General features: G+C 36.9%; 1 protein-coding gene across 1 annotated transcript in view; it reads right to left on the bottom strand.

Annotated features, from left to right (window-relative positions):
- The window catches only part of ACVR2A (activin A receptor type 2A), a 66303-nt gene that overhangs the window by 25809 nt on the left and 14330 nt on the right, over positions 1-26164 (bottom strand). Inside the window, exons 3-5 of the mRNA XM_026088978.1 lie at positions 6081-6288; positions 3680-3789; positions 2111-2265 (exon numbers count right to left, since the gene is read on the bottom strand). Of these exons, the coding sequence (XP_025944763.1) occupies positions 2111-2265; positions 3680-3789; positions 6081-6288 (473 nt within the window). The remainder of the gene's footprint in view (positions 1-2110; positions 2266-3679; positions 3790-6080; positions 6289-26164) is intronic.

The raw sequence follows: 26164 nt of genomic DNA, 5'->3' as shown, positions 1-26164 counted from the left end.
AAATTGTAGATCCTGTCCTGATTATTATTAAATATTATATTAATATTTAATTTATTCATATATAAATATTTAAATATTTGGTGTTTATAAAAGTACTAATATTTATCTCTCTTCCTGCTTCCTCTGTCTCCTATTCAAATCAGCGCTAATCAAATTTAAAGTTGAGAAATACTATTCTGCTGCATATATTAGAATATTTTTTACATTCTATTTTCATAATAATTTCATTTAGTTTTTCCAAACAGAAGTAGCTTTTCCTGACTTTCTACATCAAACCTTAATGCTTCTTCACCACAAGATGAGAAAGCGTTATTACACCATAACTAGCCCATATGCAACATATATTTATCCCAACAGATATAATTGGAGCACTAACAGATTATTATCCTGTTTATTAAAAGTTTATGACGTATCCACTCCTGTATCAAACACAAACCATGCAATAAAAGACCTACAGTAAACTGGAGGAAAAGCACCAAAATTCAAGTTCTTGATATATCACACACATTTAGCAGTTATTTGCTTTCCTGTCACTTTAACAAGTATTTTCTTTAATTTCTTTAAGTCTAGAAGGGAAATTACATCCTGAAATCACTGACAGATCTAGCAATTATGACTTTCATCTTACAATGAAATCTACTAGGATGATGTAAAGTCCAAAATACACAAAAATTGTGATGGATGCAAGAGTTCACGCTACTAGATTTGCATGAAGTTTGAGTATCTGCAATATTTTCTGCAGGGACAGGAAAACCACGCTTTTCCTCTAACTTAAGTCCCTGTCATTTGGCAAGTACTTACTCCTGCTGTTCCCTCTCCCCACCCCAGCTTTTCTTCTCTATTAATATGGAACTGAAACCAAAACAATTTCATTTAACGACAGGCAATAACTCTCCCTGGAATACCTTGAAGTCAAGCAGCATACACTGAAAATATCAGCGAAGTCGGCAGTCCAGGGCAAACTCACACAACCCTTTTCAAACGCAATCCTCTCAAAAAATCACTGTACGAGGAGAGGCAAAGTATTCCAGCCGAGAGGGCACTGCCCCGAGTTAGGAAGCATAATATCTATTCCCACTCAAAAACCCGGCAGTGGTATGACCCTGGGCAAGTCGCTTAACCTCTCTGTATACACTACCGTATTTTGTTCATCTTTTCTACTTTGGCTCTGAAGGGTTTATGGTCTTAAGGTTTTTTATAATGGCCTTCTAATCTCAGTCGAATCTCTAGACACAACCGAACACAAAAAAAGGAAAGTCTAGTACTAGTACTGTAGTTACACTTACGGGATCATCTGGAGCCTGACAAGAGTAGGAACTACGTACGTGCAGCCAAAAAGTTTTTGTCCCAACATGGTCAATTTACATTTCAAACTTTGAGAACATGATCCTAAAATGTTTTCCAGGTAAAACACAAACACTGGTAAAATTGGGAATTTTTAGACAAAGTACAAAATGCCTAAACAAGAAAGATGAAAAAAATGACAGGAATGTCAATAAGGCCACCAGTTAGGCTAAGCCCAATGACTATGTTTCAATTAAAGATTTTGCTTATAGTCCATTTAAATGATATCTGTATCTCAGTTCCATGCTTTAATAGCTATGCTTCCACTAGTTACTATTTTCTGTCTGCTGCTAATTGCCGTTATGATCTTGTTCAGTCTGTAGTAGCCTCTCTATTTTATTTTTCTTTTAAGCTCAGCATAAAGCTCAGTCGTAAGTACCTGAAACCAGCTGTAGGCAACTTTCACACAAGTAGTCCTTTTAACCACCTGGGAGTACAAGCTTCCCACACCCATCCAGCAATATTAAGTCTTTGCCATCTGAAGTTTTGTGTTGTTTAGTTTTTTTCCCCCCTCAAAAATAGAGACATGTACACATATTAAGAAGCTTCTCATACATTCATCAAATATTAATTAATTAAAGCAGATAAGGGTATTTAATAAAAAAGTTGGTAGCCATAACACCAGAAAAACAAGTATTAACACCTTTAAACCAGGTATGTAACACAGACTTCAGCCATGTGACAGGTACACACTTCCTTTTCCCCTCTCCTCTTCAGACACAGTTTTACCTTTCAAAAAAAATGAAACCATAATGCAGCAACTTACTTGGGTTGGAACGAGTACCGGAGGATACGCTAGCTTGTGATGTCTGTACATCCAGAACGAAAAGAGTACAATCACTGCAATTCCCATTATAGGCACCAACGAATAAAGCAAGGTATTGAACAGAGGTGGCTTAGGTGTAACAGGATTGGAAGTTGCTGGTGGGGGGAAAAAAGGAAGATTAATTTTCTGCAATATATCTTCTAAGAATCAAAAATCATCCAGTGCTTGAAACACCTACGATCCTGCTTTTCTGAAAGTTATTGTAATCAGCACAATAGACAAGCAATATTGGATTAAAATGCACTCTAAAAATCTGAAACATATTTTAAAGGCAACATTTTAGAAAGCACAGAAATAACTCAGATCCCCAGATTTACAGATCGGCACATCTAATTTTGTTCATGTTTTAAGCTCTACCTCTGTGTGCCTACAGTGTGTAAGAGGTGTTTGTATTTACAAAAGATTCTCAAGACTGCCCTCACTTAACACATAAAAAAAGAATCAATACAGAAGTTTAATCTTTGAAATATATACAATATGATTTCATTAATAAGTAGAACAGGCCAGAAATAATCTGCCAAAGTTTGTATGCACTGTTGATTTGCTGAAAATAAAAACTCGCTAGTTCAAGACACTTCTGTAAGGCTTTGGGAAGGATTCCAAAGAAACCCTGCTTCTGGGGTAGCTGACACAGAGGGAGCCACAGATCTCTGGGGCAAAAAGAGGTTTAATGAAAATGTTGAAGAATGTCAATTATTGTGTTAGCAGTAACACTGACAAACCTGATAAGAATGTCACTTGGGTCAATGAAGGCTATTTTAATCTCACATAAAATGTAATTTAATTTCATAAACAACTCCCTTTGACTGTTTGGTACTCAAGATGTTTTCTGCTTTCAGTTAAGTTATTAAAATTATTTGGTTTTCCAACTAAGATTAGATTCCTGACCGGAAGAAGATAAGCAGGAATAATCTAATAATCTTTTAGTTATTGTTTTTAAAACATTTATTTGTTAGATCTGGCGGATTTTCTTTGTAACCTGGGAAGAAACCCTTTCCCCCTTTTTAAAGGTTACTGTGTCAATTCACAGAGAAACTACAAGGTCCAATTAGTTTAAAGAATTATAGAGTGTACTGTTTCAAGAAGAAAAGCATTCACAGGCTGGTACGTGTATACATGGATGATATGGCTTATACCCCATTGATTTAAAGCCTGTTACAGAAGCTTAATCATACAATTAAGGTAAGATTTGACAATAATCCTCATATCTCAAAATAGCAAATTATTTCAGATTATCCTTCTTTCTTACACTTAGAAAAGAAATATCTTTTATCAATTTAAACTATTCTGTTCTAGTACAGAGACCTTTCAGAATTGAAGAACTGAACAGGCAGTTCTCCAGGCTCTTTACATGAATGCATATAGCTCTTTTTCATTTGGGAATCAGAAACCTTCCTGCAGGAAAAGCTGACCAGAACATTTTGAAGAGTCTAGCCTGAACATGCACAACATTAAATGTTTCTGAACACTGCTAAGCAGTTCCTTCATAAATATGTCAGACTAACTTACGTTGTGTGACCTCCATTTCTGGAAAATAGAAAAAACGTTCGTTACACATGTTGCCTTCACAACAACAGAAAAACACTTCAGGGCTGTCCTTCTTTTCTATGCAATCATTCCTATAAAAGATAATAATAAATAACTCTTATTAATCTTAAACTATTTCGCTCAAGATAAAACATATGTTCACATTTAAAATAGAAAGTGAACTTCAGTAATTCGTCCAGAAAATCTTAGTATCCAAAAGTTAAATTTGAAGAAGAAACAAAGTAAAATAAATTTTATTCATCATTTTATATTGCAATGAAATATCATTAATATTGAAACTGAACCAGCACATTTTGCTATTTCCAAAACAATGTTCAAGAAACCCCCCCAAACAAGATCGAATGGCTGGTGCTTAGCCATAACCTCACAGGACAGTGTTACGTGGCTTGGAGAGAAGTAGGAAGGAGACATTTTTTAGCAGAAAAAGTTGTAAAAACATTTTACAATGTCCCCTGTGTGCATTATGCTCAGGGACAGATTTACTTCACTAATCAGGAATTAACTGCGTGTAAGGTGTTCTAGCGATTAATAAGCTGAAGCTACTCAAGTCAGGTATGGAAAACAGGAATCATGTAGGAATCAACTTGACAGCAGAAAGAGAAGAATTTGAATATCTTGCAGAAATAGTTGAGGATTTTTATATACAGCTAAAGACCTAAGAAAAGCTTTTTATTAATCTTCAAAAATTAGGTTATTTTATAGAACCAACTATTATAATTATACTGTACTGTAACTTCCATAATGCATTTATTTTTTGACATTCTTTATCTGCTGTTGTTTGTTATCATATTGTAACTCCATGTTTAGTAAACTGGTCTTCAATTTCGGAGATAACATTTTGTCTAATGGGTATTTTAAATAAAAGTATGGCAACATGCATTCTCATGATAAATAACAGTTAATGAGGTCTTAGAGCCAGACAAGTTTTCACCCAGTTTTCAACTATTTCCTTACTCTTTCCTTACAACTATTTCCTCCTCCCCACATGTTATTTCTTCCCCTTCCAATTCCTTTTCATTACTCAAGGGAGAGCTTAATACCATAATTTTTCACAATGTTCAATGATACAAATGGGAATTGAGGGGTAACAATGCTATAGAGTCTCATTCCATTTCTAAACTGAAAATTCGATTTTCATCCCTAAGTTTAACATTTCGTAGTAATAAAATTAGTTCGGTAATTGTAAATATCCTTACTTCTTCACCAAAGCTGACTAAGAAGGGAGGGGTGGGGGGAAGAATTAAAGTACTTTCCCATCCTGGCTGATCTACAGTTACTGGATACCAGTACCAACAACTGAGACTTCTTGATTGTCCTTTGCCTTCCAGCACACAGAATTTCAGTTGTGCCGTGCAAGCGAACTTGGAGATGCTTTGCTACTTCTCTGAGAAACATATCAATCAGAAGTACCGTTCAATTTAGCTTTAAACTACTCGTAAAAAGAGAACACATATCTCAGTGAGTATGGAAACTTTTCATTTGATAGAAATGACTATAATGTTTTCTTCTACTCATTCAGTATTTAAGAAACAAAAAAGGAAAGTTTTATAAAAATTATTTTTAGCCATATTTCAGAAATACATGTTAAAAAAGACCCACTATGTATTTATTTTCTTAATTTTCTCCCTTTTCAAACAATAACTGTTTTGTCAAATAAAGGTTAGTCTAATACTTCAAAGAACTATAATACTATTTATTGAAAGAGTCATGACCTTTATTCAGCCAGTATCTAACAAAACTCAAGTCCTGCTGTTACTGCTCATGGGTACTTGCTAGACCATCTGTTACACAAAAATGACTGGGATTTTAAAATATTCGACATCTCTTAGAACTGCCACTGAGCTGAGCTTTTAATAAACAGGCACAACACTTCCATGTTTAAGTAAAGAGCAGAGCCAGTGCACTGAGTTTCCTACTCTAAAGACTTTGGAAAACCGAACTCTCTAATTTTGCATTTTAGTTTCAATAGCTGTATTTGTATTGTTTGACAATAACAAGCCCTTAGAAAAAACTATTATTAATGGCCTAAACATGAAAATATTAAACAGATGATTTTTAACATATAAAAAGGAAAAAAGTAAAGAAAAAACATATAACACGTAAATAATATGTACATAAAAAGGTAGCTCATGCCATTCGGTAAAGAAAAACTACTTTGATGAATTTAGTTCCCTCACTCCAGATTAAGTGAGAAAAAAAAGTGTGTGTGTGTGTGTGTGTGTGTGTGTGTGTAAAAAAAAAAAGACTACTTTACCTACATTTCTCTTAGCCACTGTTGCAGAGGGGACATTGTATAAAACATGGACATGCAAAAGAGTTTTAAACTACTAATAATTTAAAATTTACAGGAAAACTTGCTTACCTGTCGTAACAGTTGATATCATCCAGCCAGCAACCTTGTTTCACAATTTCAATGGATCCGGAAATATTCTTCCACGTAGCAAAACAGTGTCGCCTTTTATCTTTATCACCATAACAAGGTTCAATGCCACTGCGATTTGTTTTATCTTTTTCCCAATTAGCGTTGTAGTAGATACACTCTTGTGTTTCTGATCTGCCAAGTATGGCACCTTTTAGGGATTAAAAGTAAATCACAGTTAAACAGCTTTCTAAAACCCGAGACATATCTGAACAGTCAAAACGAAACAATACTTGTATCAAGATACAACCTCTCACTATAAAAAAAAAAAAAAAGTTCGCATGCATTCCAAGCAAGTGTTGAAAAAGAAAACAAAGATCTTCTGTTAAGTCTAACAGTGATCTGGTTACCTTATCAAGATTTGGAGAAATAAAGAACAAGTTATGGCAATACTTCTGCCCGCGTAGCAATAACAGAGAATTTTAAAATACTTAACAGTAAAGGTTTAGTCCTTATATTAGCCAAATGAGAAGTGTTAGCTAGTAGAATTTACCAAAAGGCTTTTCCTTCCTCTTATGTTGTTACATGTGCCAAAGAAAAGCAGTTCATTTATCTCAGAAACACAAATTCCGTTCATAAATTCCGTTTTAAAACCTTAACATTTTCCCCCTACCTCTCATCTGTAATTCAACTTCTTTACACAAAGCACTAAAGTATAAGATACCCTACGCTAAATAATAACTTTTTTGTCATTCTGATTTGTCAGGCGCGCAACTGGAATCTAGACCGATAGCTGTGAGGCAGCGATCCCCGATCTCCAAGAGCAGAGCTGACTTTTTGCTGTGCGATCCCCTAGTCAATCAGCTCCGTGATAAAAGGCACTGTGTCTTTCTGCCGTAACTCAATAACCGGGTGCTTCCACCGTCACGTGGCCCAGAGGCATGTCTCCCCTTCTCACGTCACCTGCCCAACATGCACAGCACCATCAACCACAGCCACCAACCTGCAGGCTTCACACAGTAAAAACCAGGAGGTGCCTGGAGGCCAAAAGCGCAGATACCATCAGTATTAAACATGCTGGTGGACCATCATGCACTAGCAGACTAGCCAACTCATCCTGATATCATGTGTTATCTTGGTATTCTCAAAGTCCAAAGTTCAGAAACTTTTAAGTTTTTAAGTTACAAGCACAATTGATGCACTGATGTCTGCTGACAGCCTACAGCAATAATCAACGAGTATTAACAGATTCGAGCACCCTGAAGGGGAGCTAACTTCATAGATCTGTGAAGTTAGTCATATGAAGCACCAGTCTGGTTTCTGGAAAGATAAAGAGTTGCTAACGGTGTAAACCCATTAACAAAATACTGGGTAACGGAAAACTGACAGTTTAGAGTTTGAAAGACATTTCTAGTGGATATAGTGTGAGAAAACATTCTCATATATCCAAAAGCACTGATGCAGCTAGGGGAGAAGGGAGGAATAACTGGCTTTTTATTTCTGTTTTTATCTTGTCAAAGGCTGCCAAGAGGATGTCATTAATCTTCATCTGAGCTCCAGCATTTAACACATATTAAAAAATATGGAGAAAAACGGAGAGGGAGAGTGACTATAACTACCTGAAGAGTCAGAGGACTCATTTCCAAATTAAGGAAGGGTCAGAAGGATGACAAAGCATGTTTACTTTGCTTCTACACTTATCTGATATATCCAAGAGAGACAGTTACATAACACGTCACATTGAAGATCAGATTTAGTAATTTCAATAGCAGTACCTGTACATCAATATCATACATATTTATTCGTGTCACTCATTACATCAAATATCATTTTGATACACTAGCTACAGCATTGTGGCCTTACCCATATTTCTCTCTTTTCATACTCCTACACGAGGATAACGCACAGAGCAGTTATAACCCCAGCTTCATTTGCAAGCTTAAATCCTCATCAGGCAGACACTCTACAGAGCAGCAGTAAGAGGTGGGACAGAGGGGGACGGGGACACGGCACTGGTACACTGGGAAAGGCATCCATCATGTAGCACCTCCTCAAACAAAAAACAACTGATGGGAAGTTAACTTTCCTAAGTAAACATCACTATGGAGCCTACTACAGAGGGACCAAAAAGTTGCATCTCGGGGTGATCAGAATTATTTCAAACTGAAAATTACTGCAACACTCTTGAAAGAGTACTGGACCTCTGAGTTAAGCGCAGCACTGCAATATTGGGCACTCCGCATTACCTCCTTCAGCAACTTTTGACATTGACGCGTTCCCAAAATAGGCAGAGGATGTTGCTTATGCTTTTTGGGAAAGAGCCTAGATGTTCAATAGGAGAAATGCACTAGCCAGCTGGTAACACTGTGAGATACAGCATGTTAACTATTATTTCTTTGTGTTGAGATGGCCTGACCTTTAGATCTCCCAGCTATGGCAAGAAACAGATGAGGCAACAGATTGAACAATTTGGTTCTGTCAGTGCAATAAAGCAGAAGTCCTGGATTTCTCTCATACGTGCCATTCCTTTTCTTCTGCTGCCAAGCCTAGCCATAGACAAGCTGAATTTGATGCAATTCTGAAATTACATTAAAATCAACTTTGCACAAATATTTTTTCTCATAGATGTCTTCTCTATAATCAGGCTTTCTTATACATTAAGGCTCTGAATCAGTTCAACATATTCAATTGGCCAGCAACCAAATTGTTGGTGTAGTGACTTTGGATCTGAATGGAGCATCTAACTATAATATCTTCCTAGGGGCTGAGTGGACATTTGCAATAGGTCTGCCAGAAAAAAAATGATGTATGGACATACTAGAACAACCTTGGCTTAATCTTTCAAACTAGAGAAACAGGAATGAGGTGAAAGCAAGGGAAGAAGAAAAGAGGAAATCACACATAAAGGCAGCCCTGACCCCAATGCACAGAGAAAACACCTGCGTATAATCACCCCCTCCACAAGAATGAAGCTAAATCTTAGAGGAAAAGGGCAGTTGGCATTTACAACACAGAAAAAAGTCTATTTGGGTCCCAGTTTAGGAGCATGTCTATAATGAAACTCCTATAAATATTCAGAGTGCTGACAAAAGGTTTTCTCATGAAAATTGTCAGGTCCTCAGGAAATCATCTACTGAATCTCGAAGGGCGAACTGCTATTGTTGAAAGAAGCCACGAACAAAGCACCAAGATGATCCCAGGGACTGAACCTGAAGTCTTGACAGTTTGTAAAAGAAAAATACATTACAGAATGCAAAAATATTCAAGTATATGATAGAATTTAGTTTCAACATGAACACAGATAACATTTAACATACTCTGTGCACAGCGTTGCAATTAGTTTGCTATTGTATCACTATATGTTTGTGCTCATCCAAAACAGACACAGCAAGAAAAAAGAACCAACATTTGCTACTGAACTTCTGAACTGTTGTTAATACAAGATACCCCATAATTGTTAGCAGTACAAAACCCAAATTTATTAGATTTCACATGAGCACTCTGGACAACCTCGTCTCAGTCAGAATCTGAAGGATTGTCTACCATTTTTTTCAAGCAGAAAGTCTATACAAATGTCTGAAAAAAATTTTAGCCACTTGATTTTTTCTTTTTTAAAGGTAAACAATGATATCTAAGCATATCTAATAAGAAAGACTATACTGACATAGCCCTAACTGAGAAAGGGATTAATGAATAAAGATACCAGATGAAGTACGAGTTCTCTATCACAGATACCATTATATTATGACCAGAAAGGAAAGAGAAATATAACCTTCTGGAAGTTTATCATTTGGGTTATATTTTGTAATCCTGAAACTGAAAAACACAACCTTATTGGTCTGTAATGCAGGAATGATTTCAGTACCTTAGGATTTTATCAATAATTCAGAGGTGCAATCATGATCATCTTCATTATTTCACCTGTGTCCTGCTCCCATCTCTTTTAGGGAATACTTGGTCGGTGACACCACGTCAAGAGCACAAGGGCTTCTAGTCAAAGAGAAGATGTGTTTGCTTGTTGATTTATGAAATCTATCAAAATCTGTAAGCTGAAATCATGAAAACTGCTGAAAAGGCTACAAAGATTATTTGATGGTGCTGAGATCCAAGTCTTCTGAAAGCCAGTCTGTATACTTAGATTGCTCTGATGGGCTCTCCTAATGTGTACCTAACACATCCTTAATTAGAAGGGAACTAAGAATAAAGCAATTTCAAACACATTTCTGTACATCTTCCAGCCCTAACTAGACTACATTTCCATCTAATATTTTTCTGAGATGTAGTTACTTGAGCCAGAAATGCAAATGATAACACTGAAGTCTGAAATGAGTAATTACATCTGTATTTCATGGCTGTATAACCTACCCAGACAAGTCCCTTGCAGTGTAGCTGAACTTCATTCCGTTCTAAGCACTAATGACCAGATTGGTAAGGATATACATGCAGGAACACTCCTGTGAGAGAATAAGACTTTTTATTTTTGCCTGTTCACTAGAAAACCTAATATATAAGAGAACTGAAGGGAAAAGTCCAGTCTTGCAGCTACTGATACTTAGGACAGAAAGGTTACTTGTTTTATGAATTCTGTGTTCCAGATGAAATTAAACTTATTCTGAGCACACACATCTGCAAATATATAGAGAATGAAGAAGTTTATTAGAATAAATTAGTTCAGCAGAATGGCCAGAAGCACCACTGGGACAGCACATTATGCAAGTTACTTAGAGGATAGAATAGGCACTAAAAAATTAGCCACCAAAAAATTTAAATTGTATGCAACACACTGTTCTAGGGGCAATAAGTAAGGACAGAAAATGTTGCATAGATAAAGGATAGCATCTTGAAAAACTTCAGTGACTATACTGGAAGCCTTTTCAAGTGCTTGTCCATATATATTATTCTATTTGTTCCTACAGTGCCTTCTCACACACTCTCTACACCCACAAATATCCAAGAACAAAGTGCCAAAATAAACTAGAAAGGGTCAGCTTTGATGTTTTCACAAGCAGAAAATAGGGTTTTATCATTCTGTATTTATTCTGATAACACCCATGGGAATGAGTGATGTTCTAAAGGGCTTGGGGAAAGAAGAAAACATTAAAACATATGAGTTTACAAGTCTATATGGGTCCTACAGTAAGCTTGGAAGTTTTAGTATAGTTTCTTGGATAGCAATATTAAACTTCGGTTCTGCAGGTTTTTAATATGATTTTGGGGAAAAAAATTATCAGGAAACCTATACTTGACTTGCTTAGATATCTAACTATATACTTAAAAAATATTTCAAACTTAGTCCATAACTTAGAGTGCAAAAATTGTAGAAAGTCTGAAATTCTCTAGCTGAGATGAACACTTCTAAAAAGAGCTCTCTTTTACTAATGATTTTGTAAGGGGAAAAGCTTTAAGTTTTTTGTTTGTTTGGTTGGTTTTTTTTGGAAGCATAACCTTGGGACTACACTCACCTCTTCTGTGGTAGCTTTTATAGACATTACCAGTCAAATGTTCCTTCCCCAAAGAAAAGGTAAGGTACCATGAGATGATAAAAACCTACCAAAACAAATGACACAGAGCACAAAACTCATCAGAAGTTTAAATTCTACAGGATTCATAGGCTGAAATGCACCAGTTCCAGGGCCAAACCATGCCACCAATGCTAGAAATACATACAGAAAGAGTTTCCGATTAGGGTGCCTGTCTCCTGCTCCCCTGCCCCAAACTCTCAAAGATCAAAAAAAGCACAACCCCTCCGCCCCAAACCCCTATCCTTAAAGAAAAAAATAAAATCACAGCAACTGACCTCAGAGGAAAAGCTGCTTCAACTCAGCTGAGATTTAAAAAGAAGAGAGAAAGAGGATGTACCACGGACGAGAGACAAGGCTTGCCTTAAGAGATCCTTCTCACCCCTTCCCCCAAATTACTGGCACACAGTACTCTATACAGGTTTGAATGTATATATAGCTAAAAACTCAAAACAAGAACTGGGGCTCTGTAGTACCCTGACTCCCTAGCTGGTATCTACAACTGCCTCTAGATGAAGCTCAGGCAAGGCAGTTGCTCAGGAAGGAGCACGTAGAGATACTTTCCCATTTGAAACATCCTAGCAATACCATTTCCACTAAGAGACTTACTATGTTGTTGCTAAACTAAAAGAGCAGGGAGCTTTACTGGTAGCCACACTCCCAGACCGAAGCCTAAATAAACCATCTGAGAGTATCAAAGCTAGAATATGAAGATATGAATAGTTTTGAAGGATGTCTATCATGCTTTTGGTGGCAACTGGCAGAATTTCCATTCTGATGTTTGACAGAGTTTCTCAGCAATGATCTCAGATACCTGCCATAGCTGTTCATCTGATCTGGTACTCAGAGCCGCAAAGCGAGAGAAACGCTGCAGCGCTTTGCTGCCAAGGCACCTGCTGCCTCTCACCAGATACGAGTCTCTCAATGGCAGACTCTCTCTCTTTGCAAGGGTCTGCACAGCCATACAAAGGATCTACAGAAGCAGCCATCTTATGGGGAAGATGCTATCAAGGGATAGCATCTGGCTTTCCTTCTTACCTTTCTCTATCAAGCTAGATTTCCCAAAGATGAACTAGGAGTCACAGCGAATCCTGGGAACCACGAGAAAAAGGATGTACCTTCAAACAAACGCTATCTTGACAGCTTAGAAACGCAAGCAAATTTCCTCCTTCTCTACAGACTGCATACAGCAAAAATGTTATCCCCATTTTCTGTACAGCAAGAGGGAACCAGTCTGCAGGTAGCTGTGGAAAAGCAGGGGCTCCTCATGGATGGAATCCTGCCTCTGCCCAACAATTTTAGTCTGCTTACCGACTGGTCAGAGCAATAACTCGGTAACATCCATCTGTGTCTCACTAAAACACTTCTGATCAAAGTGATACTTTGGTCCAGGTTGGTATTTGTAGAACCTCTCCTCCGTGAGCTATGATACATTGGAAGTACATCCCTACTGTGAACTATGAAACATGTTAAGAACTTCCCAAAAGGAAAGACTGTCAGTTAAAAATTCCTGCAAGCTCAAAGATAGATGGGAACTTCTATAATAAAGCTTCACAAGAATGGTATCTGTTTTTAAACTTTCCTTACCTGCTTAGACCATAAGAAAGACAACATTAATAAAAATGAAGTTTTCTCCAAATCTTTTTCTATACTGTGTAGTTCATAAGTCTTCCAGAATCCTGTTGAATATGATCAGTATCAACATTTTGCCAGTATATATAATGAGACATAAGAAGTTTCTCCTTTCTCAGACAAGGAGGTGAATCTCCTCCCCTCTCAAAAAAACACAAATAGAAGAGAAGTCAGCCTAGTCATACAAAATTATTATACCTTTCACCTTCCCAATCAGTCATCAAGTTCACTGCACAACTTTATTAACGGGTTGATTGCAAACAAAACCACACACCAAGTCAAACAAAGCCTTAGTCAAGACATCCATGAGGCAAGCAACCCACTTTACAATTTGTGTCCTCCATGTCATCCATTCTACCCCTACGTCTCTCTCTTTCTCTTTATTGCTATTTAAAAGACAACAGGACTAATCTGATTCTTTGTTAAACTCGAATCTCTCTTTGGGTGTCATGCCCCCCTCTGCGCTACAGCAAACGAAACTAAGCAATTCTCTTTCATATACTGACCAAGCTTCACTGCTATATGTGAACTTCACTTTTTCAGTGGTTATAACTCAGCTCCCAGACTAAACATACAACCAGTTTATTCCCCGCCCCCTTCCCCCTTTTTGTTTTTAAGGGTCAGCCCTGTTCTTTTGCCTGAAACCAGCCCAGTAACCTTATAAAATGCTAAGCTATTTGTCTGGCCTGGCTCAGCCAACTGCTGACTGGCACCAGCTAGCTGGCTAATGAATATACATATACTGACTAGCAGATCCAGACAGGTTACAGCTGCCCTTGTCCAGATGGCAGCTAAACAGTATGAAACACGTAGGTACCAGACCTGTGTAAAAGGAAGGAGGGATTGCCTTGGACATGGAGGCAAAGAGAATAATATGTTTGGAGAAAGGCGGGGTTCAGTATTGAAAACTTCAAGTCTTTAATTGTTCAGCCACTCGTCTGAGCTGGAAACTCTTTTAATTTAGCTCTGCAACATATTTATGGAGAATCACCATGCTCTATTTCAGTCTTGATTTTGCACAGTCAATGATCAGGCTCTTCCTGTGTCCTTTTCACTTCACCGCCTCATCCCAACAGTAGGCCTGACATGCTCCTTCCCAAGTCCATCTTTCTTGAGCAGGTTGGCCAGAATTACATTCGGTATTTGAGGTGAGACTTTGCTGACGGCTTCTATGGTACCAACATTGTTTTCAGTCTCCAGGAAATACTCCCTCAAAGGCATTTTACAATTGCGTGCATCACAGCCAAATCACGTTAGTAGCTCATGGTTTCTCTGTTATAATGCTAAACCACAGTCCGAAATACATTTTTAAGTTGTGGTACAATCAAAAAAGCAGACTATGCTGTACAGCCTCACAAAAAGCTGAACTGGCACAAATAGCTGGAAGTAATCCCTTCCTTCAGCCACTAACCTTAAACAACTGTCAAACTACAGCATTATGCATCTGAGTAAATACCTATCATCACAAAAATGTTAATATGCTTTTGACAGCTGAACCCTCTTTCTAAAGCACAAAAAATGTTGCATAACCTTGAATCTTGCTGTATCAGTTTAATTCCATTTCTATTTTTGTCCTGTTTATATAAAATTCCAAACCTTCTCTGCATTGACAAAGATTTTAAAATTTGTGTTATGTTCCAAAATTGGTACTGAGTATATGGGGGGGGGGGGGGAATCCAGCAAAACGGCCTCTGTACCTCCAGCTAAATTGCCTGTCACTGGCAATGGATTTTCCATTCCCCCCCCCCCCGACTGCATTATTTTGCTCATTGTATCAGAAGTTGAATCTGAAGATTATGTAAAAGTTCCCATTCATAGAGCTTGAAACAGCCCATATTTTTATGGACAAGAATGCCGTTGATATGCCAGATCCATACTTTTCTTGCTTTTAAGCTCCTAGAAAACTCTCTTATACCTCTAAGTCTTTGGGTATGAGTTCCCAACGCAGTAATGCACGCAGTTACTGGTATACAAACCCTGCACTACAGCTAGACTCTTTGTGAACCACAATACTCACCTTCAGCAAAAAAGGTCTGAGTCCGGAATGAACGTTGGAAGAAAAGAGTACAGAGAACTTCTGCAGGAAGTATCTAGTCCTGGAATTATTTTCTAGAGAAGAAAAGGGAAATCTAGATCCCAGCTATCTTACAGAGTCTTGATTAAGTTAACATTTTCACCATATGCAAAACTCCCAATTTAAGTATCCTTACACTTTTAACCCCTATCATCACCCTCCAATGCTCTGAAAACATTACATCAAACTGAGGTTTGCCTCAGGAAGCGAGAACTAACAGAATTTCACCAGGGATCATTATTATGCCAGTTTCTATGTAGAATAAATTCTGATCTAAGTGACTGGTAGGCTATCAAAAACTTCAGGATATTTGAGATCCACACCAAGACGAAAAAAGCAATGGAATAGCATAGCAATTTCCTAACATATCCCAATATTAGACTACTCCTCTGCTCCATTTTTGTTAAGCTTTAAGTATCCCTATAAAGCAGATTTTCTGCTATCCATTGTGTCATTTTTTGATACTACTGCTAATTGTATATGGAAAAGCAGGATTGACAACTAGAAGAACATACCTAAAAATGAAGTATTTCAAAACTAAAATTAGGCTGTTAAACTCAGGATACTACATACTAAAACTTAACTATCTCATTATGTTGTATTTGTCAGAAAAGATTCAAAAACAACTGACTAGGAAAGGGAACAATTTAAAAAACGCTTATTTAAAACCTGTATTTGTGCTCTATAGCATAATTGTGTAAAAGTGACTTTAAGAATATGCTACACATGGGACAATCAGCATATTTATTGTTATTAGAACAGTTAAGTGCATCAACTGCTACAACAGCTGTCTTGAATAAATCAGCACTAATCTAACATGAGAATCAAATCCATATAAAAGTGATGCAAGACAGCCGCTTTTACTTCCCTTACCTGCATACAAACCCTTACAAATAGTCTACATTTTCATACTCAGTGTTTTTCCTGAAAAAGTCTTTTCTAATGGTGTTTGATGTTCAATATGAACCAAGGCAAGCACAGAGATTTCGAAATATCAGGGCTCAGTGAAACATAAGCTAACTCCCATTAAATACTACTGTTTCTTGTGTACAAAGAAGTGACTGTGCACATGCTTCTAACAGTTTACCCCGGTAAGTGGCAAAAGCAATAATCTCTCCAGAAAGCCCTCTGAAAAGAAGTTAGGATATGGATTATTATTGCCACCATTCTTCCAAACAAAAATGCTTCTGAATTGCTGTTAACTCAACCTCTACACTGGAGAAACTAAAACAGTAAGGAATCATCCCTCCTTTCCCTTATTACAGCAAATATCAGTTAAACTCTAGTCATCTAGAAACCATCTCCCTACTCTCTGAAAAGTAAAAATAAAATTATTTGGAAAACCGTACAATCTATCCACATCAAATAATTTAGAAAAAAAAATCCTACTACAGAAAAAAAACCAACATTCTTCCTATTTGTGATTGCACATGAAAACCAAAAATTATTAATTTGCTGTCAGTCTAAAATGTCTCTCTGAAAATACCTTTTAGAAATTCAAGATTATTCCTGCAATTACCTCCAGGTATGAAGATAATGAAGGCATGTTTTAAACATCTAAACATTTAATAACTAAAACTTCAAAGTAAATTTCCATTTAAGATGAACCATGCACATATACTTAGTAAATTGAAGTCAACAGAACCTAAGTCCATGCTTTCCTCCAAGTTTGTTACAAAAAGTATTCACAACTACACTAAAAATTTACCTTTACTGACTTTGTTTTTAGCAAAAAACATGAACAAACTGAATTTTGGTACTATATGCCCTGATTATCTAGACCATGGTAAAATAATTCTAAACCAAAGATGTTTACAGCATGCAAATCTATGAAAATTTGCCTTAGAGAAAGAAAGTGTTCAAGTAAGCCAGTTCTGCTTTATTTAACTTTGCGAGAAAGCCTTAAGAATCCATTTGTCAAAGTGTTGTATAAAATCTTTAGTGTTAGCATTTCAATATGTTAATTCAAAGTATTAAGATAATCTACCAGAATTTTATTAAGCAATTACTCTCAAGAAATGAAGGTCTATTTGCTGAATGAGAGGTATAAGGGGTGCCCCAAAGGGTTCTCAACTACAAAAGCACATACATGTGAAATGGCCACTCTGGTCGAGCCAGTAAATCAATTAAGTCCTGGGTAATGCTTTTAGAATAGGGGGTAATGCTTTTAGAACAGGGGGTGCTCAGATTTGCTCTTTGAGACTTGCATTCAAGTCTTTTATTTTGATTAATTTTCCCCTGATTGCTATGTCAACTGCAATCAATCTCATTTCAACAACTGTCAGGGGATTCCTGAGTTGCTACAGATCCACATAGTTCCATCTGGGTAAGCAGGAATATCTTCTTTCCAGCATTTCAGAATTGGGCTGGGGTGAGGAAGGGGTCTATTCCTTGCCCTCCTTGAGTGCCTCCAAGCTTTACTTCCAATGCAGCTCCCTGTACTTATCTTATTGCTTCTACCACAATCCTTCCTTCTCGTACCTCGTACTCCAGAAAATTCTCCTAGCAGAGAATGTTCTTTTGCTCCTATGGAAGATAAAAGCTCTCTGGAAAAGGTCTAGCTGACCGAAGGCAGCAGCAGCAAAGATAAGCCAAATAGCCTTCCTCCTTGCTGTCCAGCCACCCTTTTTAATGGAACATAAGTAACAATAAACGATGAACAAACAGATAGAGCCTTCACAGCAGGTTAAGAAGTACAACGCTATGACCCTAGTCCACATCCATGCACAGTTACAGATCTCCATAGTGATAATCATGCTCTAATACAAAAATATTAATTTTGTTACAGAACTAAAACAAAAAACCCACACACATCACTGCAGATGATACAACAAAACCGAAACAGTTTTAGCACTGTATAACTAAGGACTGGGGAGGGGGAAAAACAATGTCAAAGTACAGAGTAATGCACAACTCACTGCCTTCAAAATAGATTTAAAAGAACTGTATATGAATTAAGCATTATTTATTATCCAGTTGCTTTTTCTCAGGTCATGTCTTGTGTACAGATGTAAAGTATCTAGCAATCCATCCATTTTGTGTACTTGAAGAACATATTGTAACGGGCCATGTCCCCCACCTTGGATTTAAGGCACCACTGTGGTCTAGAAACTACAAGTCACACATTCTGCATAAATAATTCTACCAGACTTATGTAATGCACTTAGTGGCAACAGCATAAGGTATAATAAAAATAAAAACCCATCTGTTTTAATATTTAATGAAACTACCCAAAATGTTTTACTGAATGACCATCATATAATTTATTAGTATTAAAAGGATTCCCTTCACTTAAAACTTCCCCATAAAATATATCAAGTTTTCAAATTGGCCCTATACAATCTTCACCCAATAAATAAGCAAATAAATAGAAAATCTAGTTTTTCTGCATCTCAGAAAAACATTTCCAGTTGTACTTAAAGAGTCTTAAAACGAAGTTAATTATCTCCCAAAGCAATAAAAGATTTAATACCAAAATAAAAATTTTTAGAAAAACTGGTTCCTTTCAATTTTTTTGCTTTGCCATTTCGTGTGCACTTACCAATCCCTGATAAATTATTAGATTCAGGTTCTATACTTGCCACTGCTGCTTTTGACCCTTTACACGGCTTGAAGCAGTCTGGCTGAAACACCCTTAGCTGTGAGGATGGTTGGGGGTGCAGGAGGAAGGTGAGTGCGTGCACCTTGGTTTGGCAGAATAAAACAGATATTAGCAGAACATTAATATCAGACCTGACAGAAACACAGATGACTGGAGCAAGAAGAAAATCACGGAGCTAGAGACTACAGAATGCACCAACTATCTTTAGGTATATATCCAGCGGGGGCGGGGAACTCTTCTTTTTTTAAACAAAACATTACCCCGATTCACTCCCTATGAATTTAAGTAACTTACTATATTGAGTAACTTTTGCTGTATTTGAAGTTAAATTATAGTTTTAAGGCTTTCAAGAGACAAAACACCTATTTATTGCTAGTTGCTGAGCCTATCCAAATGTGTAATTTTTACAGTATACAGAGAAGATATTTGGTATCTTCCTATATAAACAGACATACGTATAAAAAACAGTTAAGACAGTTTGTGAGGTTCAAAAAAGGAAGATGATAGATGTAATACAACCAGTTTTAATCAAGATCAAAGCTGTAGGAGAATGCAGACAGTCTAGACTGCTCTGCTTCTCAAAGTCTAAGCATATAAAGCAACATCTGCAAAGATCATTAATCACATTTAGTCTACAATCTTATCACCTCCTAAGCAAGGAGAAACAACTTTTACTTAAAAATCATATGTTTAGCTATGACAAGCATTTTTAATTATCTTTAAATTAGATATTTATCACTGATTACAAAGCTATTATCCTGACTTTGAAATATGCTAGGTTAATTTTACGTATACTTCCATAGCTCCCTGAGTGAAGGATCTGGGGGCGTACAGGACAGAAGGAAGTATTGGTAAGGAAACTTACTGAACAACAAAGTTATTTTTGCACTCTTAGTATAAAATGGGAATTATTTAAATATTGAATTAAGTTCTGCTTTGAGCATTTTAGCCTATAATTCAGCAGGCAGCAATAACGTGCAAGATATTTTAATACACACTTTTTTTCCTTAAACTAGCTTTGGGAAATGACTTGATAATATAAATTATCAGCTCACAGATTTTTTTTTCCTGATTCTTTTCTATAAAGAAAGGTTAGCTTGCTACTATATTTTTAAAAGGAATTAAAAACTAAGGAGGTGTTAGTTTACATTCTGGTCCCTTTTCTTTTATGATTTGGTATACTCACCAGCAATCATTTCTTTTATTAAAAATGTCTTGTACTAAAAAGTTTTCCCTTCTGATATTTCCCCACACCCCCTACCTTATGCATAATATCCCTCCCTTATGTGTAGTATTTGTCATCAAAAGGGCAAGGAAATTATCAGAACTACCCGAAAAATTTCCTTTAATCTAGTAGGTCCGTCTACAACTTAATTACGTAAATTCAAACTGTTTGGAGCATGAAATAAGATCTATCTTTCAACAGGAGGTTGGGAGAAACCTACCCACCAAAAATCCATCAGTTTATAAATCTGTGGCAACAGCTGTGGAAATCTAACAACATTTTAAACCCAGAGGAACCCTCATCATCACAAAACAAACAACTGCAACCAGTAAATTCTGCATCAAGCTCAACTTTTTAAAACTACACCACATCCCACAGAAAATCTATGGGAGTACAGCAAGCATTTCAAAATCTATGATTCTTATACAAAATTTAAATGTTATATTTTTCCGCTAAAAATATAAACTGTCTGTAATCACTTGTTTACCGTTAACTGAAAATACTGATTTTTTTATATTTATACTCAACATTTTTGATGTCAGAAATCCCTTCTCATGTCATTTCTTAAACAGATTGAGAATTCTTAGTCTCTCAACACCAGAAAATTTGTAGACAACAAAATCATTCCTGTAAGTTTTTTTTTCCTGAATCCTTCCCAAATTGTCACCTTCATTTTCAAAGCTGAAGCTTCAAAAGGGGACAGCATTTTTCAGCAATAATCTCACCAATGCCACAGTAATCCCATCTCGGACTAACACAGTCAGCATTGTGCTCAAGTTGAGTACGGCAAGCTCCTGCCTTCTATTCCCCCAGCACGTGCAGAAGTAGCATCCTGAAGCTCTGCAGTATTTCTGTAGTGCTGGAGTTCATTTGCTTCTGTTCTATTTAAAGAATTACCTATCTTTAGTCCTACTGACAACAGATTTTTAACCTCCTAAAATGTGCAGTTTAACAAAGGGATTTTCTGCACACTTTGAGACTCCTACACCTGTGGAAAACAGGGGGCTCTGAGAAATGTCCTACTATGCTGTAATTTAAATTCTTTACTTCCTCTGGAAGAGAAGAGGGAGAGTAGGAATTTCCTGCAGAGCTGCCAGGGCAGCAGGCTGGTGACGAAAAGCATCAAACAAAAACAATTAGAGCAGCGCACACAAAGGGCATAAGACAATACAAAACAAGGTATTCTTTTGATGTTTAAGTTGGACCAAGTCTGTCAGTGCCACACCGAGGCAATCTTTTTTCTGGTCTATTGTTCAAATTACCTATCTGATGTATTCCACCAGGGTTTTACAAGTTAAAGAATAAGTATTCAAGTAAGGCAGGAAATTAAGTATTGAAAAAATGTGCAGAGATTTTCTCAGAGCTTGGCTATTTATCTTTAAAAACTTGGGACTGGTATGGGCTGTAAAAGCTTTTATGATGTCAAATTTTAACTAGATACACTTAATAGAATGATTAAATCTAAATGGACTATTTTTGGTTTGTACCTGGCAAAGAAAATTTCATTTCTATTATACTGCAGCTATACAAACTTAAATTGCTAGTCTCTGCTCATTTTTCTCACATCAGAATGAATATACAAATATGCCATTAATCTGTATCTGTAGAAATCTCAGGAACATTTTAACTTTTCAAAGTCTTTGAAGACAATGAGAAGCTCACTCTTGCAGAGTGCAAGAGCACAGTGATTCTTTTCATCTAAGGTATTTAACAACTCAAGCATGTTTGGTAGTAATTCTACCAAACAGCCCATCACATAGCTACCAAACAGCTAGCCTACACCACTTTTAGACATTTGCTCCCTTGGCCATATGGTTTTCAAAGCTGTCATTTTGTATTTCTTCCCACAGACCTATGCTACTTCTTTGCTACGAGTATTGCTGCTCCCTTTAGAAAGTAAGCTTTGCCTTTTGGAAAACAGGGAGATTCTTCACTGTAACAGTCTACAGATACCTGAAGTGAGTACCTTCCCTTCCCCTCTAAGCAGTTTAGCATGAAAGAACTACTGTTTCTTAAAGAATCTTACAGATGCGCATTTTGTATGACAAGTCCAGCTAGCAAGCTAGCCTCACCCGAGGGTAAGAATTACTCTTCTGTTTTTTGTGTGGAATAGGGAATTAAACATACAGCCTAGAAGAAATAACACCATGGCTATGTAAGTTTTGACACTTCTCATTAAGCTACAAATGGAAAAAAGAAATCCAGAAGCCCATATAAATATATGAACCAAGGATGCACATGATGAAAGAAAACAACAAAACAAACAAAGGAATTACAGCCTTTGCTACTAGAAATTAGTCTTCTAAATATAGATATCAATTAAGAAAATGGCATCTCTTGACCTGAAGCCCTGACGACACGTTAGGATATGTTTTTGACTTTATTTTTCTTATTCAAGTAAAAGTGAAAACCAGACCAAACAGTGAAAAACAGAACATCAATGTTGTTACTACATTAACAGAAAAGTCTTCCCCAATTTGACAGCTAACAGTCCTAAAGTTGGCAATTAAAACACCAAGTTCCATGCTAATAAAAGTCTTGAGCAGGACTCCTTAAACATGTTTGAAACATACTTCCCCCCAAAAGAAAATGACACCAATCTCTCCTATATATATAAGATAAGAAGAAAAAAAGACAGTTGGTATACTCCAACTAGTTTACCTCTGGAAGCACCTGACAGACAGGTTATCTGCTACAGTGTCTTCAAGACCACTCGTAAGAAGTTACTGGAATATAAGACACCTTCAGTAGGAAAAAAAATATATATATTTTTTTCAGTTGCTCTGCTCAGAAGATTACTAAAAAGGAGTGTAGGTTATAATTTTGCCCATTAATGCCCTTCTCCTGTAAGCACAAATTCAGCAGTACCTCCCAATCTATACTTTAAGCCATGGTAGAAGCTACATGGTTGCTTGGAATAATGCCAACTTCTCACAAAATTCCTTAAAAATAACATTCCTCTCATTGCAGATGAAGGCAGACAAATAAGCAGCAGAAAAATATCTCTTTATGGATTGTATATTATAGGCCAAGACTAAATAATTATCCTGAGTTTTTGGTTTCACAGCATTTTGGAAAACAAGACTACCATATACCAACTAAGGCTTTGCCAAAGCTAGCAACAGAGTTCTCTCTTGAATCCCTACCTCAATAGTTACACACAGCACACAAGAACAAGGATCTTTCAAGACTATCAGTAATCCTGGGAGGTGACTAAGTCCAGAAATTTTGAACCACAAGTTCTAAACTGGCTTATTCTTAGGACCAGGGAAGAGATACCTACACTTGAATCAGGAAGCACAAATCACAGGCTGTATTATTGTACGTGAACTGGTTCTAATCTGTTTAGCACGAGCAACATTAACGATAAAGAAGCAGCAGAAAGCAGATGGTTCAGCACACCAAAGCAACCTAACAAGAACCCAGGATATTTACTTTGTATTAGCCTATATCCATTTGCAGTGTATTCATTGCCACTATTACTAAAGTCACCTAGAATAAAAAAGCTTTAGCAAGGAGCATGTTATATTGAACACATTGACAAGGTATGCTTCAAACCTGGAGAGTCCGAAGAGAATTCAGACATTAACCCTGTCTCAGATCAATAATATACACTCATGGAAACAGATTAACTACCCAGCACTTCTTTGAACCTGGCACCATGAATTGAACTGGCACTTGTCTTTCTTCTACCTTCTGATCCCCTTCATGCCCTGAAGCATACCTTCTTTCAGAACTATGTAAGAGGAACAACTACAGAGTCACAACTATATTGGGAGCTACAGTTAACTCTTCAAAAACATATGGTAAATGGAAGCAAAGTGAACTTTGCACAAGATTATAAATGCTGATCCAGCTCACTCCCTAGCCACACAACTGCTTGGTCCAGCCCAAGCAAGGCTGTGGAAACCTGTCTTAGGGAGGAGAAGGACCGCTTCCTTCTCAGCAGGAGTCAGTAGTTACACAAAATCACGTGTGAAATGAAAGCGAATCTTTAGTGCATGGAATATTTCTTTAATGTTGTCATCTCAAAGATGTATATGTACAAAAACTCCAAAGTGCTAAAACTGATGCTAGAACTTCCCTCTGTCAGGAAGAGATGAGAAAATAAGCATATAACAAAGAGTAATTATTTTTCATGAACTGTTGCAAAGATTTTGATTTTAAGGTGCGAACTCAGTATAAGAACCATGAATAAAAACAGGTCTGCCTTATTTTCAGTAGAAATATTCTTTGGAGGAGAATGTTTCAAAAGTATCAAACAACAATAACTCTAGGTTTAACTAAAAGCTTTTAGGAGGAGTCTTCAGTGATCAGGAATTATTTGATCTGGAGGTTCCATCCAGACCATGTTTAAGCACATCTGAGGGAACTATCCCCCACGAATTCATTCATTTCCGAGAACACTTTTACTCTTAATTTACACAATGTTTTGAAACACTGAGTTCTACAGTTTAATTACACATTGTCTGTAAATGTGCTTTTTTGTCTAAAGCAGCTTCATTGATCACTTCACCAGACTTAACGTGAAGCAGCTGGCCAGAAGGCTGAATAGGAACAAAGGACAAGCTATCAAGGTACTCAGCCCCAGAAGCATCCCTGAATGCACTGCTTAGTTATCAGCTACAGGTAATATGCTGGCATGTGCTAAGTACCTGCATAAAGAGAATTAACTTCAAGTTCTCCATATGATTTAAAAGAGAATGAGGCTTGAAAGCTGAATCCTCTAGTCTGATGCTTGGAATTTTTAAGACACTTACTTTTAAGGTAAGAGAATGGAAAACAACTAAAGAGATTTCAAGTAGTTTAAATTTAGTTTAGAATTAGTTATATACACACACTCCTTTATAATTTTCTGTTTCCAGTTATTAATAAAAAAGGATTTTAAAATCTAAGAGAATGCATTCCCTTAATAGTAAAATAAAGCCTCTCCAGGTATTAAGGAAAGGGGCAGAACGAAACAACTGCATTTTTAGTGTTGTATTTTCTTTGAGATAGCCAGCAATTACGCTGACACTTTAAGAGAACTACATTTCCAAAGTTGTATTTGGAGCATCTTACAGAGCAATGGCAATCCTAAACAGTAGTTTAAGGGCTTATGCTGCCAGATGCTCCTGAAAGAGGAGGAGTTCTGTTCAGGGCAGAGACAGGTACTCTTCTTGCCATAAGCGAGGAACTAATTCAGCAATAAATTCTCCTGGTGGTCCAGAAGAACATCAAAGCTTCACAGTTGCCTCTCCCTTCCCCCCCCAAAAAAGTTACAGGAGAAATCTCATATCTTGCCTGTTCCTTCTACAGTAGTGGATGAGTACTAAACCAGTGCATAAAAAGCTGTATCATTAAATTCAACAGGAGAACCTCCCTTCTCAACAGTAGCCTTTTGAAATGAGTGGAAGAAAAACACTTTGGTTTTATTTTTGTTTTGCAGGGGTAATGATTATCTACAGCTAGTCAACACAGTCAACAGCTATTTGGTAAATCAGTGGCAGAACACTAACAGTGACTCACTCTTCTGCCCTGCTATAAAGAGTGGCAAGACTAGAGCTTTAGAGACAATACAGTGAATTCTAGGCTTCTATGAATTACTTTCCTTACAGCAAAAGCTTCCTCGAACAAGTGAGATAAATATACTTTATTATGTTCTAGAGTTAAAGATGAAGGTAGGTGCCAATGTGGATGATGTGGATGTAACATTCAAACCATTATGAATCTTCATTCCTTCTCTTACATCGTTTATTTGATCATAGTATTATTTATGCAGAAATATCAAGATTGATTCTCTCTTCCTGCTGGAAGCCAGAAAACTTTTTGATTGTCTCAGGCTTAAGTACCACAAATCAGACACCTTTAAGGTTATGTGGAAAATAGGCTTTCTGAAGTGTTCTCTTAGACTTGGAGAGTAACTTGATTTTACAGCCCACTGTATCAGTCTGAACCTCTTTTTTTCCTACCTCAGTATATGACCAGTGAACCTGGGAGACAAGAGAATTTTATCATCTGTTCATTTGATTCAGGTTCCACAGCTTTACCAGTTTG

The sequence above is a fragment of the Apteryx rowi genome, unplaced genomic scaffold, assembly GCF_003343035.1.
Source record: "Apteryx rowi isolate R43461 unplaced genomic scaffold, aptRow1 scaffold_8, whole genome shotgun sequence".
Lineage (NCBI taxonomy): Eukaryota > Metazoa > Chordata > Aves > Apterygiformes > Apterygidae > Apteryx > Apteryx rowi.
The sequence above is the reverse complement of the archived record's forward strand: the minus strand, read 5'-3'. Positions and strand labels throughout refer to the sequence as shown.